This window comes from Brienomyrus brachyistius, chromosome 21, assembly GCF_023856365.1.
Source record: "Brienomyrus brachyistius isolate T26 chromosome 21, BBRACH_0.4, whole genome shotgun sequence".
Classification (NCBI taxonomy): Eukaryota; Metazoa; Chordata; class Actinopteri; order Osteoglossiformes; family Mormyridae; genus Brienomyrus; species Brienomyrus brachyistius.
Window position 1 is genome coordinate 19,466,349 of NC_064553.1, and position 19,457 is coordinate 19,485,805.

Consider the following 19,457-nt stretch of genomic DNA (forward strand, 5'->3'; position numbering starts at 1 on the left):
AATAATTGATTATATGAAACTGAAATTAAATACTTGTAAATGTAGATGTGTAACATATTGGGTTTTACAGTTCTAAGATTGGAAAGAAAAAATATTGTTGTGAAATATCGTAAATTGAACTGAAAGACAGATTTTAGTTGCTTGAATGCTGTTAAATACCCTTATGTGGCTAGGTGGGATTCAAATTCACTTTAAAATTTCAGATTTACTCAGCGTTATATGCTACATCCTTTGCCCCTGGCTATGACACCCAGCACTTATAATTTTCGATGGTCCCACCCCCCATGCGTTAGGGTATATTTGAGGGGAGAAGGGAATATAGGCGAAAAAAAAATTAAAGTTATCAAAAATAAATTCAATATCAAACGATGAATGCTAAATTGATATATCCATACTCTGTTAAGTGGAATTTTGGAATATTTGTGCGGATTGATTATGGTGATAGATATTTTGTTGTTTAGTAGGAAGTCGGCCACATCCCTGTATATGGAGTGAGCTCGGGTTTATAGGCCTTTGGTTGATCACCGACCTGTAGTATGGATACTGAACGGTGAAAGAGAACCGCAGCGCGGCTTCACTAGGCAGCGGGGGCGGCTAGCTGCACTGCGAAAAATATAACAGCCAGGCGTTTGTTTTCACTTCGTGTTAGCTACCGGCTATATATCTTCTAAATGGTGGAATAAATTAGAAAAGAACGAAATGTATCATCGACGACGAAGTGTTTAGTTTATAAAATAATTGTCATCGTAAGGTTACTTACCTTACCCAGAAAAAATAAAACCGGCTAGCTAGCTAGCTGACAACCAACTCCTCTGCCTCAACTGCTGTCCACTGATAGAGGTAAGATGCATTCACTTTTCAAAATGAGGCACTTTTAAATTAAATCATTACTTTCGCTGTCCAGTACTCAAATTTAAATAATTCATGAGCTTCATTGAACTTTTTAAAGTGGGGAGCTGGAAAGCTAGCTTGTTAGCGAAAATGTAAATGGACCGTAACTGGTTACTGCTGTTATTATTTTGTTGGTTTACGTTTTTATATATTAGGAAAAAACTGCCGAAAATTTGATGGGTTTTATACACAGCTGCATGTTGTACTGTATAGATTTATTTTAAGCTGCTACCTTGCTCAAGGGTAAGACGACAGGAGTGCCCCTGGGACTTTATTTAAAATGTCCAGATTATAGATCCGTGTCCTGTGAAGTCGGCGTATTTGAGTAACTAGTTGGCAAATGAAGCTGAATCTGCAGCATCAACAGTGAATGTGCTGTCAGTCATTAGTGTCACGTTACAGTTAATTATCCTGTGTGTTAAAGGATGCATAATTGCACTTATCCTAGTGTTTACTTAAGAGGTGCATTATTAAATAGTAAAGATGAATATTATGTTTTTGTGTCTTAGGGTAAAGCAGGAGCAGTCAGGATGGAACGAACGGACAGCATCCAGCTGGACATCCCAGACTTTAGCAACTCTGTCCTGTCGCACCTCAACCAGTTACGCATGCAGGGCCGCCTGTGCGACATTGTGGTGAACGTGCAAGGCCAGAGTTTCCGGGCGCACAAGGTGGTCTTGGCTGCCAGTTCACCATACTTCCGTGACCACATGTCACTGAGTGAAATGAGCAGCGTGTCGATTGCCGTGATCCGAAACCCTTCTGTCTTCGAGGAGCTGCTCTCTTTCTGTTATACGGGCCGCCTTTGCCTGCAGCTGGCCGACATCATCAGCTACCTGACAGCAGCCAGCTTCCTGCAGATGCAGCACATCATCGACCGCTGCACACAGATCCTGGAAGGCATACACTTCAAAATCAGCCTTGCAGATGTAGAGGCAGAGCTAGGGAACGCGGAACACACTCCCAGTGGGGCGCCCAGAGGTCTGGAGCAAGGGAGGGGGGCGGCAGGCGTGATTTCAGGAAATGGGGCATCCATCAGCCCACGGCAGGGCAGCTACAGGGCTCTCAACACACGCCGTGGAGGGGGAAGCAAGGACCTTCGGGATGTGAGAGAGTTTCGTGAGGCCAGTCCTCCAGATGAGTCCATGAGTCCACAGATATTGGAGCACAGCACTTGTGGGGCCGGAGGTCTTGCTGGAACAGGAAGCAGTGGGGGAAAGGAGCACATCCTGCGTATTAACCGTGCCGGGCAGTGGTATGTGGAGACTGGCATGGAGGCTGACCATGGGGGGGACGAGAACGTGCGGATGGTGGAGGGGCTGCGGATTAAGACGGAGCGACTGGAGGACTGGATGGGTGCGGAGACTCAGGCATCCGGAGAAGAGGGGAGCAGTGCAGAGGAGGTCCCCACCATGGTGATCAATACCACAGGGCATAGGATGGCCTCCCAGGAGGGCTTTACTGCAGGGACATCAGGGGCAAAGAGCTCCCAGCCATCAAGCAGCATCAGTGAGAGAGACAGGTAAGTGGGATTGGGGATTGGGCACAGTGACTTATAGATAACTGATCAGTGTTCATGAGCCCACATTCCTTAATGATTATTTTCACATTCAGAACTAGGCAATAATAACTGACCAACATAATTCTTATACAGAGTGCTGAACACAGTGGTTATAATGTGGCTTATAATTTTTTGTGCACTCCATCTAGGCAGGGAGTTCCAGCTGTAAGATAACCACTGAGATTACAGGAATGTTAGGACTCTATGCCCACGATTGGAAGGTTATCAATTCAAGTCCTAAGAGTTGCACGGTTATGCTACTGTTGGACCCTTGAGCAAGACTCTTAACCCTAGTTGCTCCAGGAACTGTCTGACCCTTCTCTCTGATTCACTTTTGTATGTTGCTTTGGACAAAAGTGTTTGCTAAATAAAAATTAGGTATATAGGGTTGCAGATGTATACCGATTTCACTGTAAAATTAATCAAACCATCAAACCATGTACATTTGCTTATTACCCATTTTGGAAAAATTGGCAACTGAACGGAAATTCCCAACTGTGCGTTTCTTCTTTTCTATTTGACTGTCTGTCAGACTTAACAGCTGGCGCTGTCATGCAAAATCTTTTCTAGTAATGGCCGAAATTACTTTTTTTTTTTTCTTTCCGACAGTTCATTTGATTCAGTTCACTTAAAAGCTTCATTTGTTCACCAACTCCTTCAGTGGCACTTACTGTTTGCATAAAATAGATCTGTCAGAAAACAGCCTGGATATTGCTAAGAAGTTGGGCTGGGCTCTAGAGTCCAGTGACAGTGTGCTTTACACCACTGCATCTGACGCTTTGCATTGCACTCGGTGATGTAAGGTTTGGATGCAGCTGCTGGGCCATGAAAACCCATTCCATGAAGTTCTCTATACACTGTTGAGCTAATCTGAAGGCCAGATGAAGTTTGGAGGTCTGTAGATATTGACTCTGCAGACAGTTGGCAACTTCTGCACACTGTGCGTCTCAGCATGCGTTGTCCCCGCTCTGTAATTTTATGTGGCCTGCCACTTCGTGGCTGAGTTGCTGTTGTTCCCAATTGGTTCCATTTTGTTATAATACAACAAGTAATAATAACAGTTGACTGTGGAATATTTAGTAGAGAGGAAATTTCACAAATGGACTTATTGCACAGGTGGCATTATCACGTTACCATGCTTGAATTCACTGAGCTCCTGAGAGCGACCCATTCTTTCGCAAATGTTTGTAGAAGAAGTGTATGCCTTGGTGCTTGAATTTTTACATCTGTGGCTATGGAAGTGATTGGAGCACATGAATTCAACGATTTGGAAGAGTGCCCCAATACTTTTGGAAATATAGTGTACCTTGATTTCGATTCCAGTTCCAGAACAATACTTTTGGAAATATAGTGTACCTAGATTTCTGTCCCGGTTCCAGAACAATACTTTTGTTGCATCCAACAGATCTTGCTCTGCAACTTCCACTTAGTATGCATTCCATATGTATTCATGTAATAACGTGCTTGCAACGGAATCCCATGTCTGCTCTGCCATTTCCACCTTGTCTGTACTCCATATGCGTGCATCCATGTAATAATGTGCTTTCAGCGGGATCACATGTAGCAATTGCTATTTTGTGATTGGCTGGTTGATGGCTATTACCTCTGTCTAACTCGATTGGGACAGCTATGAACAAGGTGGAAACCCCCCCCTCCGTATGCCGGCACCACGTGCACTAATTCTATATAACTGGACACTAGTGATGGGAATTCCGGCTCTTTTGAGAGAGCCGGCTCTTATGGCTCGGCTCACTTAAAAGAGCCGGCTCTTTCGGCTCCCAAGTGGCTCTTCAGATTTGTTTTGGTGCTTAAATGAATTTATTACCAGAAATAATGTAAAATTATTAGTGAAATGAATTACTATAGTTGGAAATCACATGCAATCATTTTAGCCAATTCCTCATCAGTTGTATTCTGTTTGCACAAACTGTCTCATAGAGCTCTAGGTTGTAGGTCTAGATGGTTGTGGTGCTGTACTGGATGACGGTGTAGACATTGACAAACTGGCACTTTCAACAGTTGCAGTACACAAACTGTCACTTTCATTAGTAGCGGGTTCACTTGCTTGTCTTTTTTCTTCCCACTGCACTGATGGATGTACAGTTCTCATGTGCCAATGCAGGTTATTTGTAGAGCCTGTTCAAAATGAGATTTTAACCTTGCAAGCTCTACACTCTGCCTTTGTATTATCAATGCAATTGAAATGTATCCAAATTTTACTTTCTGTTTCCTGCAGTCACTCATTTTGTCGCGCACATCTCCTTCCTTTCTGTTTCTCTCTCAGTGTGTGTGATTGCTGTATTTGTCTATGGGTGCGTTCGACTTCACACAGCCATTTACATCGCTGGAAAACAGTGCATTCTAGTCCCAACGCAATGCATGATGGTTAGATATTTTTTGTCCGACTTCAGCCGGCGCTGCAAAACGTCACCATCCGTGACCATGTCACATGGTACAAAAACCTCACGAGAGCAAGACAACTTAAGACTTAAATCCCAAGTCGAATGCACCTCGTAGCACCGTCCCCCCCTGCTCAGAGCAGACACGCATCGTGTAGTTGACCAATCCTTGCGGGTGGAAAAAAAAAGAAAGAAAAAAAGCGGCTCTGACTCCGGGTCACAGGCAGGAGCGGGCTCTGATTGTTCATTTCGAAGAGACTACTCCAAGAGCCGTTTCGTTCGCGACCGACACATCACTACTGGACACCTTTGGCGTTATCCTTTATTTCCGTGAGCGTGTCAAATGGCTGAAATGCGTGTGTCTCACAGTGAATGCGTGATATATGAGAGCTCTGATTTTTCTCAAACGACCCGCGATATGTTTATAATTCCTAAATAAATATGGCCAGCAGATCGATCTTTCATTTTCCATAGAAAGAAACGATGTAACGTTACCCTGCTAATAAGCACTTGCACGTTTCACCGCCGGCAGCGGCTGGAGACTCAGGCAAAAGGTATTCAGTCTTATTCAGGTAGAATAATAACGTCTGCTCTGTTTTTTTTCTGCACATCCGTGTAACTTCCATGTTAGCGCTGGTGCTTGTGGTCAAGCAATCATCAAGTATGCCAACAACACTGTAAGCCCCTCTACAGCAGTGCCTCCGATGACCGACTGTTGGACCGAGTTCTGATGATGTCGCTCTCACACACATGTGCATGCATGCATACACATCCCACCAATTCTCACTCACTCTGGGTGTTTTACGTGATATACTATCAACCACTATATGGGGGGCATAAAACAACACACACGTGAACCCATTCACTAGTTTGTCTCTGGGCGTATGTTTTTTCCTCCGGCATATATGACGTTTCCGTGAAAGATTACATTTGACAGCCAATCACCAGCGACTTTAGATCTTTACACAAGTATGCTGCATGCTTACTAGCTCACAGACGCTGAGATTTACTGCTTGGTTATCGGAATTTGACACCGAAAGAAAATAATTCTTCGATAGGATTGGAGCATTTCGTTCGGTACCACAAAAGTACCGAAGTTCAGTGCCCTGCCCTAGTGACACGCATTTTTTGCACATTTTATAAAGATGACACCACCGACAGTTGTAATTATTAGTTTATAACTGGAATATGATTTAAAAATGATTAGATATTAGTTTTGAAAACTAACCAAAACAAAGGCCCACATCGATATAAATGCATATATAATACAGGTGACGGAACCATTATTGCTGAGGTATTTCAGTTTGGTTCAGGAGTTGCATGTTCACATATTTGATTGTTAAAGTTATTTTCATCTTATGTGTCGTGAATTCGTTTCAAGAAAATTGTAATTGTTTCTGCATATTTAAAGAAAGATTGTGTCTTTATTATACAAGTCATATTTAGCTTAACAATATAACCGATATGTGATTATGATGTTTTAACCGACCTTTTATTCGATTATTAATGTTTATTTCGCACGATAGTAACACTTATTATAACCATATATTTAGCACAATAAGAATTGTTTCACTGACAGATTAATATTGTATAATTAGCTAAATAACTATTTGTTTTATTGTTTATTATCTAAAGAGAGCGATTTCTTTTGAGATCCGTTTCCTTTATCCATCACCTTTCTTTGATTTAAACGAAGATTCTTCTTATTTATTTATTTAGAAAAGGGAGGCTTTTTTACACATGCTTCCATTTAAAACATGTTTCAGGATTCAACTAAAATAAAGCATTTGTTCAACCTAAACAATTGTTTTCATTCCTCTAAAGGTCATTATAACTGATGATTGTCACGCGAGGCTGGAAGCAGGTAAGGCGAACGGGCAGGCGAGCAAACAGGAAGCAGGCAGACAGGCGAATTACGGGGAAAACGGGGATTTAATAAAGGAATCGGGGGAACGGAGGCAGGGAACATCTGACGCCACTAACATCAATGACAGACACTGGATTAGTACACAGCAGGAACTTAAATACAGGAAACAAGACACGACTGGGCACAATCAGGGAATCACACGTGGGTAATTAGGGGGCGTGGCACACACGAGGAGCGGACGGAGCGGGCGTCACAATGATGATGGTGATATTATTATTATGACATACCATACACTGTGATACCAGGAAACTATACTTCGTGAGAGACCCTGAAAATCTCATACTGTTGCAATCTTACAAATATATTGTGTGTACCCATCCACAAAAAAAACACAACTATCTCTAAAATAACTTGAAACTGACAAAAGTTTAATGGCATCCCTTATTTATTTCATATTTAACACAAATCAGACCTTGCTTTTGATTAGTTATATAAAATCTCCAACTGAATCAATAAACAAATTAAAATGGACCAGACAAAAAGGATGATACCCTTAAATTAATATTTTGCAGTAATGACTGGCAACAAGTGATCTCTGTACTTCACAATGAGATGTCTGCATTTGCAAACAGGTAGTTTGGCCCACTCTTCCTAAGCAAACTGTTCAAGCTGTCTCAGGTTTGAAGGGTGGCGTCTCCATACTGCAATTTTCAGATCTTTCCATAGAAGTTCAGTAGGATTAGTATCTGGGTTCATGGAGGACCATTTAAGAATAGTCCAATATTTTTTCTCGGCTATTCTTGAGTGCTTTTAGCTGTATGTTTTTGGTCATTATCCTGTTGGAGGACCTATGACCTGCAGCTGCCCCAAAACAAAACCAAGCCCGCTCCATGTTTCACAGTAGGTATGGTGTTCTTTACTTTTAAAGCTTCATTTTTCTTTCCTGTAAACAGAGCTGATGTGACTGGCCAAAAAGCTCCAGTTTTGTCTCATCAGTCCAAAGGACATTCTCCCACAAACTTTGGGGCTTGTCAACATGCATTTTGGCAAATTCCACTCTGGCATTTTTTATGTTTTTCTGTTAGTAGTCCATGGAGCCCATTATTGTTCAAAATGAGACGGATGGCGCGATCAGAAGGTGACATACCTTGACCTTGGAGCTCAGCTTCAATGGTTTTGAATGGTTTCCTTGGTTCTTTTTCTACCATCCGCACTATCCTTCTGATCAACCTGGGGTTGCTTTTCCTTTTGCGTCCACATCCTGGGAGGTTGGCTACAGTCCCACGAACCTTGTTGGAATATGAAGCTGCTTTGAAATGGTCTTACTGCCTTTACCTTTAACATGATTATCTTTAATCATCTTTCTGAGCTCCTCAGACAGCTCTCTCCTTTGCTTTCTCTGGTCCATGTTCAGTGTGATGCACACAATGATACCAAACAACACAGTAGCATGTTCTTTCCCTTTAAATGGGCTGAATGGCTGATGAAAAGCTTGAAGGCACCTGTGATACTAACTAAGGTTGAACACTTAGTTTGAAACACGACTATAATGCAAGGATAAATAGTCTCTTCAGGGGTCCCAACAAATCTGTCCATACTATTTTCTTTGTAAAATAAACAACAAATAATTTCTTTTCACAATGTTATTGGTTTACTGTATCACATACTAAAGGCATGCAGGTATACATTAGATAATTGCTTTTAATTGAATCACTTCAGGAGAAATGAAGCATTGTTTCAATGAGCTGTAAGGGTAGCAACAAATTTGTACAGATCTGTATATTCCCTATCTTTCTTGGTCCAGGTTCAGCCCGACTGGTAGTGTGGTGCTGACATTTGAGCGGCAGAGAGCCAAAAGTGAATCTTCAGTAAGAGCAGATGAGCAGAGGCAGCCCACTTCACAGGTATGTGCCGAGCCTATAAACCTCAGACAGCTGAATGTTTAATCCACTTGTGTAAAAATGTCTTCTGAAGTTGTTAGTACCTTTTAATTATTCTTGGGTGTATTCACATCTGGCCTGGTTGCCTTGTACTGAGTACGATTGCAATTTTTAGTTAATTTTGATTGCCACTGTACTTGCATCAAAAATAGAGAACGAGATATTTTGTAATATATAAAGTCACAGCTTATCCGAATTCAAAGTTATTCTATCATGAATAGAAGAATGTGCATCCATTCAATACAACAAAGTATACAAAACTGCGTTGTGAAAAATTATGACCCATACAGATTGGGTAGCGACAAACATTTCACAAACATGTCAGAAAAGGATCACTTTGGTGATCAGTCAAATATTTGGTAATATGTGCAGCAGAAATATAAATTGCTGTGTTGCATACTTCATAAATCTATGTGTCATCGTGCCTAGAAAGACTCCAAATAAACCTCGAAATAAGGACATTAATCATGAATTCGGCATGATGTGTGATAGTGCTTAGGTCAGGATCATTAATGCAAAATGAGCGCTGACCAGCTGGGGGGAGTGGCAATCATGCTTGGGCATGGTATGAGGCAACCAGGCCAAGTGTGAGCACGCCCTAAGGTACGTACCATCCCTGAGTCCAACTAACCGTGCTCTGACCCACTTCATCAAGTGGGCCAGGGCACGGTTAAGCATACCATGCCAGAGCAGTCACACTAGTCAAATGAACTGAACTTTGGGGGTAAAAGGCACTCAGTCATGGTATGGATCGCTTAGTGTGATTATACCCTTAATGTGGCCTTGCCTGCAGGTTACAATAGTTAAGTGTTTACGAGCTGGCCTGTGTTTGCCAGGGGGAGGAGCAGGCCATGTTTGACATGGGAAGCTACGAGGAGTATTTGCGGGAACAAGTAGGAGATCGCTGGTTCCGATACAATCCACGCCTCACTTGTATCTATTGCTGCAAGTCATTCAATCAGAAGGGTAGTTTGGACAGGCACATGAGGCTGCATATGGGCATCACTCCATTCGCCTGCCGCATCTGCGGCAAGAAGTACACGCGCAAGGACCAGCTGGAGTACCATATCCGCAAGCACACAGGCAACAAGCCTTTCCACTGCCATGTTTGTGGGAAGAGCTTCCCCTTCCAGGCCATCCTAAACCAGCATTTTCGAAAAAACCATCCTGGTTGCGCCCCCCAGGAGGTCTCCCACAGCACTTCCCCCGAAACCACTACCGTCACCTCACGGGGTGGGCCGAATGATGATGAGTCACCTATTCAGGAGGAAGCCAGGGGGACCAGCGTTACTGAGGGCAGCTCCTTTGGTGAGGCCGTTCAACCTTCGGTGTCCACCACTGGTCCAGACTGATGGGGAAAGTCAGCAAGAACAGCTCCCACAACACTGCAGCTCTGTTTGTGGTCACACTACAGGTAGCAGCTCTCCTGTCAAGGCTGTCTGAGGTTTGGGGGGAGGGGGGTAGGGCAGATTAGAAGAGAACAGAGAAGTTAGCTGGATGTGTTTAAAGGAATACTTTGGTTTCCATGAATTAAGGAAAATGGCCCTTTTCAAAAGGGGAGAATTTTCAAGATGTAGACTTTGGCATGTGACATATTTTTTATACTTGGTCATTAAGATCTTATCAAAAAAGAACTTTAACAGAAACCATTTTTTACAGTACCTATATTTATACATTTATATTTCAAAACCACATCTACCTTCAATGCAAACAAAACCATACTCTGATAAAGCTATCAACTGAAGAAGCACTTCTGTAACCTCAAACTCTTTTGAAAATAATACTTGTTTGCCTTCCTCTGTCTTGTACTTAAGTCATCAATTTTTGTCCTGAATTTTATTATCTCATTGGGATCGATAATGTAGCAAAATAAGGTAGTGGTGTGTCTAGTTTAAGAGCTACGCTTTTTGAAACATTGCCTGAACCTCTAGTGCCATGTAAAATGAGAAAAAGCGAAATTTTACAGACAAAAATTGAGTTTTCCCCACAGTTTATGCCTCTAGACAATCGTTGTGTTCAACAGCACAGGGTTAAAAAAAAAAAAAAATCAAACAACTTTTTTGATTGTGGAGCAGATAATTTATCATTGCCACATGAGACAAGCTTTTGTGTGTTCTGAGTACGTTATATTTTAATATGTAATTTAGGTCATTTTTATGCTTACGTTTAGACCTGCAGTGTGCACTGTTCAAGATAAGAGGAGCTGAAAGACTAATATGAAATAATATGTGCAGAACTACATTCTTGCAGGTTGCATGCCGAAAAAAATCTAATTGATACAACTTTTTTGCATTTAATAGTGATACATACAAATAATGGCATTTGAAGATTTTAGTAGGTTATATTGATCTGTATTTATGTTGCTATATGAACTCGTTTGTGGTTCTAATATGGTGAAACTAGCTGCTGTTTTGTTGTTCAATTTTTGATACTATAAAACAAAAAAAAATTCACTTCAGCTGCAGATAAGCTAATGGACAATAAAATCTCTGGGATCAGTTACCTCTCACAGATACACACAAATGCAATAACAGCTAACAGCTGGTTGGTGCATGCACTTTGCAGAATTGTGAAACTTTTTTTTTTCTAAATGCCATATGTTTTTTGGGTGTTAGTATGATTGCTTTAAAAGACCAGCCATTATTTCCTCAACCATATTGTTGTCTTTGTACAGTTGACTTCTAGGTAACTGAGCTGAAGACTAGACATTTGTGAAAGAATGTCATTTTGAGAGGCATCCAGAGGAGCAGGAAAAATAAGGAACCAAAATGGAAAAAATTATGATAGATGAACTATAGATGAGCTTATTGTAGTTTGGGAGTGGTGAGTGGGAAGTGGAGAGTTTTATGTTCTCTGTCTGTCATTGTTTGGACTGTTATGTCATAAGGACATTATTATGTCATAAGGAATTCACCTCTGGTCATTCCACAGTGAGAAGGTGTATCAATGATTTTCCTCAACTCCTAAGCCAAAATAAAATATTTGTCTAGGAGAAAGTTACCGATTATAATAGAATTCCTGCACATTTATTGTGTGTTATAAGAAATGTTTATTTGTACAAGAAAGACTAAAAATATGTAGCAGAGTAGCTGGACAGATTTGGTACCTTGTGTTTTTTTTGTGCCTGTGAATTATGTTTTTCCACATGGTCAAGAGTGCCAATTTACAGCTGCCAGTTCGTCTATAAACTTTTCTATTTTGTTATTTTGTATTTTTAAAGATACTACAGACTTCACATGATGAAAAGTCCTGAACAGGAGTAGACACAAATTCACTAACAAAATTGTATATCAGGTATTTAAAAATTATTTTTCTATTTTATATTTTTTAGTTATATAATACACTAGGCTTTGGAATTGGCATTCTGTAGGGACAGAATCTTGCTGCATGTGCTAAATAGATGTAAAGATAAGGTTACACTTTAAACTATTTTCAGGAATGTGAATATATAGTCTTGTAATATATTGATTCAGTAATAGATATAACGGTAAGTTGTAAAAGGTCTCCACATAATCATGTGGTAATATTCCAAATCAACGTCACTTTAATCCCTGAAAGATTTTAGTATAGCATTTATATATATATGTATGTATATATGTATATATATGTATATATATATATATATGTATGTATGTATTTCCATCCATCCATTTTCCAAACTGCTTATCCTACTGGGTTGTGGGGGGTCCGGAGCCTATCCCGGAAGCAACGGACGAGGCAGGGAACAACCCAGGATGGGGGGCCAGCCCATCGCAGGGCACACTCACACACCATTCACTCACACATGCACTCCTATGGGCAATTTAGCAACTCCAATTAGCCTCAGCATGTTTTTGGACTGTGGGGGGAAACCGGAGTACCCAGAGGAAACCCCACGACGACATGGGGAGAACGTGCAAACTCCGCACACATGTGACCCAGGCGGAGACTCGAACCCGGGTCCCAGAGGTGTGAGGCAACAGTGCTAACCACTGCACCACCATGCCACCCATGTATGTATGTATGTATATATATATATATATGTATGTATGTGTATATATATATATGTATGTATGTGTGTATATATCCATATATATATATATATATATATATATATATATATATATATATATATATGTATAATATATGTATATGTATAATATATGTATATGTATAATATATGTATATGTATAATATATGTATATGTATAATATATGTATATATATATATGCACGCGCACACATCTGAAGTATGTGTTGCTTGATTTATCAAATGTGCAACACAGCGACATATTATATGGACATCCTCCGGCAAATTAATAATGGTTAATCGTGACTGCTTTTAAACCTGCGTAGGTTTCTTCTACAAGAAGCCTATCACTTGTGACAGGGAGCATTCTAACAGTAAAGTTCACCTTAACAGCTGCACTTGTGAAATGTCATAAACAATCTTAAGGTGCAGTAACTGATAATACTTGTTGATAAGTGTATTTACAGAATACTCATACATATATATATATATGTGCATACATACATACATACATACGTATATATAATACACACACACATACATATACAGGGATTGACATCACCTTTAAAAGCGATGAGTGTGGCAATCGATTATTGTAACGTTACAAATACCTTCATATATTATGTGCATTTTAACCTTTATATGCCAATTCGTACTTCATTTGCAGTATGGAGATTAAAATACACGATAATTTCTTGTCATATCGGCGCAAATACACATAATATTCGTACGTATTTGCGCTGTTACGAGAGTCGATTGCCGCACTTATCACTTTTAAAGTTTAATGCGTACTTGCGTACCAATCCCTGTGTGTGTGTGTGTGTGTGTGTGTTTGTGTGTGTGTGTGTGTGTGTGTGTGTGTATATAGCTGATGGGCCATTTTTATTAGACACTGCCTTAGTTCTTCAACTGACTGATTTAGTACAATGTGTTACTTACTTAACTTACAGTACATGTACATATAAGGCAATTGGATGGTACAGGTAATCACTGAAAATATTCAGTCCTAGTTTGTTGGAGTTTAGGCCTTGGACAATGAAAATGTCTTGTCTGATTCTCATTTAGTTTCACAGTATTCCTTGTGCCAATTATTACAAAAGAGCTTATTTCTAGTCTTTTTTAGGTTTTAATATTATAATACTTAATGAAATGTATAACATGCATATACATCAATGGGCTGATATTTCGAAACAAACTTTATGCAACAATGCCTTCAGGCTTCTCTATCTCTGTAATGGTGCATAAGCACTTGCAATATCTTCTAGCAATCCATAATGTGCATTTATGTGTATTTCTGTGAATCAGCAAGGATTTTTTTCCTTTAAACAAAAACTCTGGAATGATTTTTTTTTTACCAAATGTCCTGAGTCAGGTGCGTATACGAGTATTGCCATGAATGGGTTAAATCACGTCACTTAACTCCAGTGTGAAACATTTGCTTGTAATGAACATTTATTCTCTCATGGGTTTGGTTGTGTCAACTCATTGCAAAGACATGAAGTGAACTTAATACTAAATTATTGTTTACTCAGAGGGAACACTGTAACGGTATCTGTCATGTGAAATGCATTGGCATACTTGCAAAACCTTGTAATTTGATGGCAAAATGTTATCTTGTACAGATTTTGCGTTAGTGTATCAAAAGAGAACACATATTTAGATTTTAATTTTAACTCAGTCTCATGCCAAAAAGTCGTATGAAAACCTTATATTTTAAAATGTCATTTTTACAGAAATGATGATTACTTTTAGAAATTAACCCAAAATAATGGTAATTGTAAAAGGAAAAATATACTGTAACATATAAAGAATGATTTGTTTTTACTTTAAAGATTTGTTCAGTTAATGTTTTGTTTTTTCCTCTGTGTCCTGAAAAATTTCTGTGAAAGTTTTGTAGCCTATATTTGTGTCATTGAATTGCATGGTTCAAGTGTAAAAGTTTCTTTGCTTGTACAGCTAAAATTACACTGTAGGACAGGATTAGAGGAAAAGAATGCATTTTGGCCTCATGATTAGTACTTGTCAGTAGTGTTTCCTTTGAATTAAGGTTTGCAATTAATGTATTCATTACAACCACTAGATTATAATGTCCATGATAGCCAGCAGTTATAAAGTTCACAAATTTCAAAATCTCATTGCGTTTCTTACAAGAAACAAAGCACTTTATGTGTTACTGTGAAGGAACCCCTTTATGTTATTTTAACTTGTATGTTAATGTTCAAGGTTATGATACCATTTGAAAGTCCAGGCATTTTAAATAAATGATTAGCATTTTTGTCAGTGTCATCCTTAATTGTTTGTTGAGACATGCATGGGTTATGAAGCTTTACTTCCTCTAGATTCAGGTGGGATTGGAAAATTCTCTCAACAACAGAATGAATATATTCTGTTTATGTGGTTACAATGTTTTTAAAACAGTGAATTCATGAGTCATGCATGTGGTTAAAGGGGCAGAAGAAATCAACCTTATCTAATATGCAGATTTTTCCTAATGCTTGTACCAAGCCTTTAAAACATATTTTGATTATCATTAAAGTTGTGTAATAACCCTACTGGTGCTGAAAACGAAGTGTAAGAATACTGTGTTCCTTTAAAAAAATAGTTTAAAGTGCATTTTATTACTTCTTCAAACACTGAGTATAAAATAAAATACATAAAACTCAGCCTTGTCATTTTGAAATTGTCCTGTTCTTTGTTAATTACAGTACTGGGTTTGGGGAGTGTAGCCAATCAATGGTGGATTCAAGAGGGAAGAGTTGGGGCAACACGGTGCCCCATAAGATGCCCTTAAAATGGTTTAAACAGTCCCTCTGAGTACCCTTCCAATGGTAAAGGATGCCATTATGAAGTGCCCTTCTAGAGGAGAAAATGTGATGTAGTGCTCTGCACCATACCCTTGCAATGGCCTAAACTGTGGTGTCATTCCATGAAATCTGTGCCTTTTCAACTTTGAAAATTAAAAATTATTTAAATAACCAGATTTTAAATGGCCAGGGAGCAAAGACATTTCAAATTACAAGAAATGTGTGCCATGTCAGACTGTGTAATTCAATATTCTATGACTGTTTTTCTACTAAAAGTTTTAATAGTTTTGTCAACCCTGTTACAGACACAAGCATTACTATGTTCTATATTTCTGATTATAAGAATTTAATAGATTGCACATACATGAACAGTACTTTAGTCCTGATTTCCAGTGTGGAGAAGCAATAAAAAAGGCCAATAGGATGTTGGGATACTCTAGGTATGTGGAGTTTAAGTCAAGGGAAGTGATGCTATGATTATATAATTCCTTGGTAAGACCCCACCTAGAATACTGTGTGCAGGTTTAGTCACCATACCTTAAGAAGGACATTGCTGCCTTGAAAAAGGTGCAACGTAAGGCTACGAGAATGATTCCTGGTCTTAGAGGAATGTCTTATGAGGAGAGGTTAGATGAGCTGAATCTGTTTAGCCTCGAGCAAAGGAAACTAAGGGGGGACATAGTCCAGGTATATAAGATTCTAAGGTCTGGATGCTGTTCAGCCAAATGGCTACTTCAGTATTAGTTTAAATACTAGAACTCATGGAAATTGGAAAGTGGAAATTAGTGGGAGAACATTTTAAAATGAATTTGAGGAAGCACTTCTTTACACAGCGTGTAGTTAGAGTATGGAATAGTCTTCCAACTAGTGTAGCGCAAGCTAAAACCCTGGGTTCCTTTAAATCAGAGCTAGATAAGATTCTAACAACTCTGAGCTATTAGTTAAGTTCTCCCCAAACGAGCTTGATGGGCTGAATGGCCTCCTCTCATTTGTAAATTTATGCTTTTATGACAATATTTTCAAATTTTGGATTTTTTTCCAATGTAATACTTTTTCATTAAGATGATTAATTTTGGATGCCAATCACATGTCAGATAAGAATAAAACTGCTGGACACTACTATGCAGTTTTACATCTGAAGTTACCCAATACTGTTTTGCACTTGATTAGCGTTGTTGTATCAATGAAGCATATTACATTTTTTTTTATTTCAGTTGCATATGCATTTATCATGCATGCATTGAAGATGAGCGTTTTGGAACAAGAGAACATCCACAAACGAGAGGAGGCCATTCAGCCAATCAAGCTCATTTGGGGGAGAACTCGACTAATAGCTCAGAGTTGTTAAAATCTTATCTAGCTCTGATTTAAAGGAACCCAAGGTTTTAGCTTGCACTACATTAACAGGGAGACTATTTCATACTCCAACTACACACTGTGTAAAGTTCTTGTATTTGCGCCAATATGACAAGAAATTATCGTGCATTTTATCTATCGTGTATTTAAACTAACAATTTGGTTAAACGGTATCCAGACCTGTTAGAATCTTATACACTTGGATCATGTACCCCCTGAGTCTCCTTTGCTCCTGTTTACAGTTTCTAGTTTCAGTCTCATACTATTAAAGTTAGCCTTTCTAACATTGTATATTTTTGTTTTTGACTTTGGACACTAAAATTAACCTCAAATTTAACCATGTTATGATCACTACTGTCAAGTGGTTCTAAAACCTCAAATTTCCCAAGCCTATATATATATAGGATATCTTCTTCATTGCTAGCTAAAAGGTCAGGGTCACAAAAGCACATGCTGTTTAACTTTGAAATATTATTTTTTAGATATTATGAGAAATAATTGTTTAGATTTATATGTTTAAAAATGGTAACAGTGTTGATGTTGTATGCTGCTCCCTCCCCTCCCCCCAAGGTTAACCCCTTAAGAACATAAAAAATAAGTAAGAAACTTACTTGTCTTTCAACTCTTTTGACATTTTGCTTCAGATACGATGTAACTTCCTTGCAAGAGTTTTATGGTGAAGGTAACGGTGTTGACATGAAATCAGGGGGCACTGTTAAATTGATATATATCTTTAAATAATACATATTTACACTAAAACACTATTTAACAATAAGATCTTATTTAAAACAATATATAAATGTGAACATTTCCCCTATATTTCACAAATTAAAAATCCTGCAGATGTAGAACAATCACAAGGAAAGACTTGCTATTAATTTTTCACCCCTGCCCCTCAAAAAGTCAATTACTTAAAAATTCATTTAACTATGAATTTTGAATCTTCATAAAGATGATTTTTTTTCACCTGTGACTTGAATTTCACTGAGAAACTGGATTGAATACCCATTCTGTACCTATTAACAAAGCACAACATTAACAACTGTGAAAATATAAGTACCATATCCTATAATAATGAACTATATATACACACTGAATCATTTGCCAATTTGCGACTTAGTAGACTGAATTTGTTACATTTGACACTCAGTGGACACTTCATTGAGTATAGGGTAGGCCCTACCATAATTTTGTCTTGAGATCTGTTTGTAGGGTAGACAAATTAAAAACAAACAAAAAAAAAACCTTTTGGCATACCAATAGTAGTGAGCTGCTTAATGAGTCTGACCATTTTCCTCTGACTTCTCTTAGGTGTTTTCACCCACAGAATTGTAACTGGATGTTTGTTTATTGCAGGATTCTGTATACACACTAGACTTTGTTGTGTGTGAAAATCCAAGGAGGGCGGCTGTTTCTGAAATGCTAGAACCACCATGCCCATCACCAACAATTGCATCAGGTTCAAAAATACTTTTGTTCTGATGCTTAGCCAAACTGTAACCCTATTGACCCTGACTGTCTGCTATCTGCATTCAGATGCAGCCATTTGATTGGCTGTTGGGAGAAACAGGCTATTTACATTAATAAGCACGTGCACCTAATACAGTGGACACTAGGTGTATATACAAATTCTTTGAGCTTAATGATTATAAACCTCTACCTCCAAGTATTTATCAACAATTATAATTGATACTTTATTGATCCCCTGTAGGGAAATTATCTTTACGCCTCCCTCAACTTGCTCTTTGTGGAGTAAGTTGACCGCGAAGGGCTTCCACCCGTAGCGGCGCCCAGGGAGCTGGGGGTTAAGGGTCTTGCTCAAGGCAGTAAGATGTACTTTGATATGAAATATTTATAATTGTTACTTTGTAAAATTGTTACATATGTAATGTAATACATTGTATTTCAGGCCTGTGGTTAAAAAATTCAGGGCATAACTTAAATGCTTCAATAAAGTTTTAGACAAGACATATGCAGGACTTCAGAGGTATTGCAGCTGTGCCCTGTAACATATTAACCTTTTTGTCAGTCACGATTAGGGTTTGTAAGATTCACCAATTCTCATCAGTGATTGGGCATATCCTTGCCCGGATTAAAACAGCGTGTATCAGATATAATTTGGGATGAACTCGGGATGCATTGTTTCGAACGTCTTTGCATTGGTACAATCTGATTTCTTTATTATTATTAGAGGCACTGTATCTTTGTTTAGAAATGTGACCGATAATTTTATGTTACTATTAATTCCATATTGTATTGCATAACATCATATACTTTTGCATCGTATTGCGTCGCATCATGTTGAATCAAATTGTGTTAAACCGCACTGCATCACAATAAGGATGAATCATATCCTACTGCATTAGTAGTTGCTTCATATGTATTGCTAATGTATCGGATTGTTCCCAATGCATTGAGTGAATTTTATCTGCCTCAGTAATAGAGATGCACGTGTGCATGTTACAAAGAACTTATCCAAGATGCTGACCTGAACATATTACTCCTCTGACTGGGCAGATGTTAATGATGCTAAAGTCTTGGTTCACCCAAAATCATAATCAGAGGTGTCACAGGCATAATTTTTATACAAGAAACTAGTGGAAAAGGGGTGTGTAATAAACAACCTAGATC

General features: G+C 38.8%; 1 protein-coding gene across 4 annotated transcripts; it reads left to right on the forward strand.

Moving 5' to 3' along the window:
- Nucleotides 1-250: 250 nt before the first annotated feature.
- LOC125717167 (zinc finger and BTB domain-containing protein 37-like) lies at nt 251-19,445 on the forward strand. Of its 4 annotated transcripts, none has more exons than XM_048990158.1 (4): nt 251-840; nt 1,401-2,413; nt 8,523-8,622; nt 18,183-19,445. In XM_048990158.1, the coding sequence occupies exons 2-4, from the start codon at nt 1,422-1,424 to the stop codon at nt 18,306-18,308; spliced, it is 1,218 nt and encodes a 405-aa protein (XP_048846115.1). In that variant the 5' UTR covers nt 251-840; nt 1,401-1,421; the 3' UTR covers nt 18,309-19,445. The 4 variants fall into 4 exon arrangements, with proteins under 4 accessions (XP_048846115.1, XP_048846118.1, XP_048846114.1 ...); XM_048990161.1 differs by lacking the exon at nt 18,183-19,445 and adding an exon at nt 16,685-17,214 and having other exon boundaries at nt 252-840; XM_048990157.1 differs by lacking the exon at nt 18,183-19,445 and adding an exon at nt 9,495-10,725 and having other exon boundaries at nt 252-840.
- The last annotated feature ends 12 nt before the right edge of the window (nt 19,446-19,457 follow it).

Excerpts from the sequence above, each read along its gene's own strand:
- LOC125717167 (XM_048990157.1), top strand. The coding sequence starts at position 1,422 with ATGGAACGAACGGACAGCATCCAGCTGGACATCCCAGACTTTAGCAAC. Across the intron at positions 2,414-8,522 it reads AGCATCAGTGAGAGAGACAG|GTTCAGCCCGACTGGTAGTG; the intron begins GTAAGTGGGATT and ends TTCTTGGTCCAG. Across the intron at positions 8,623-9,494 it reads AGAGGCAGCCCACTTCACAG|GGGGAGGAGCAGGCCATGTT; the intron begins GTATGTGCCGAG and ends TGTGTTTGCCAG.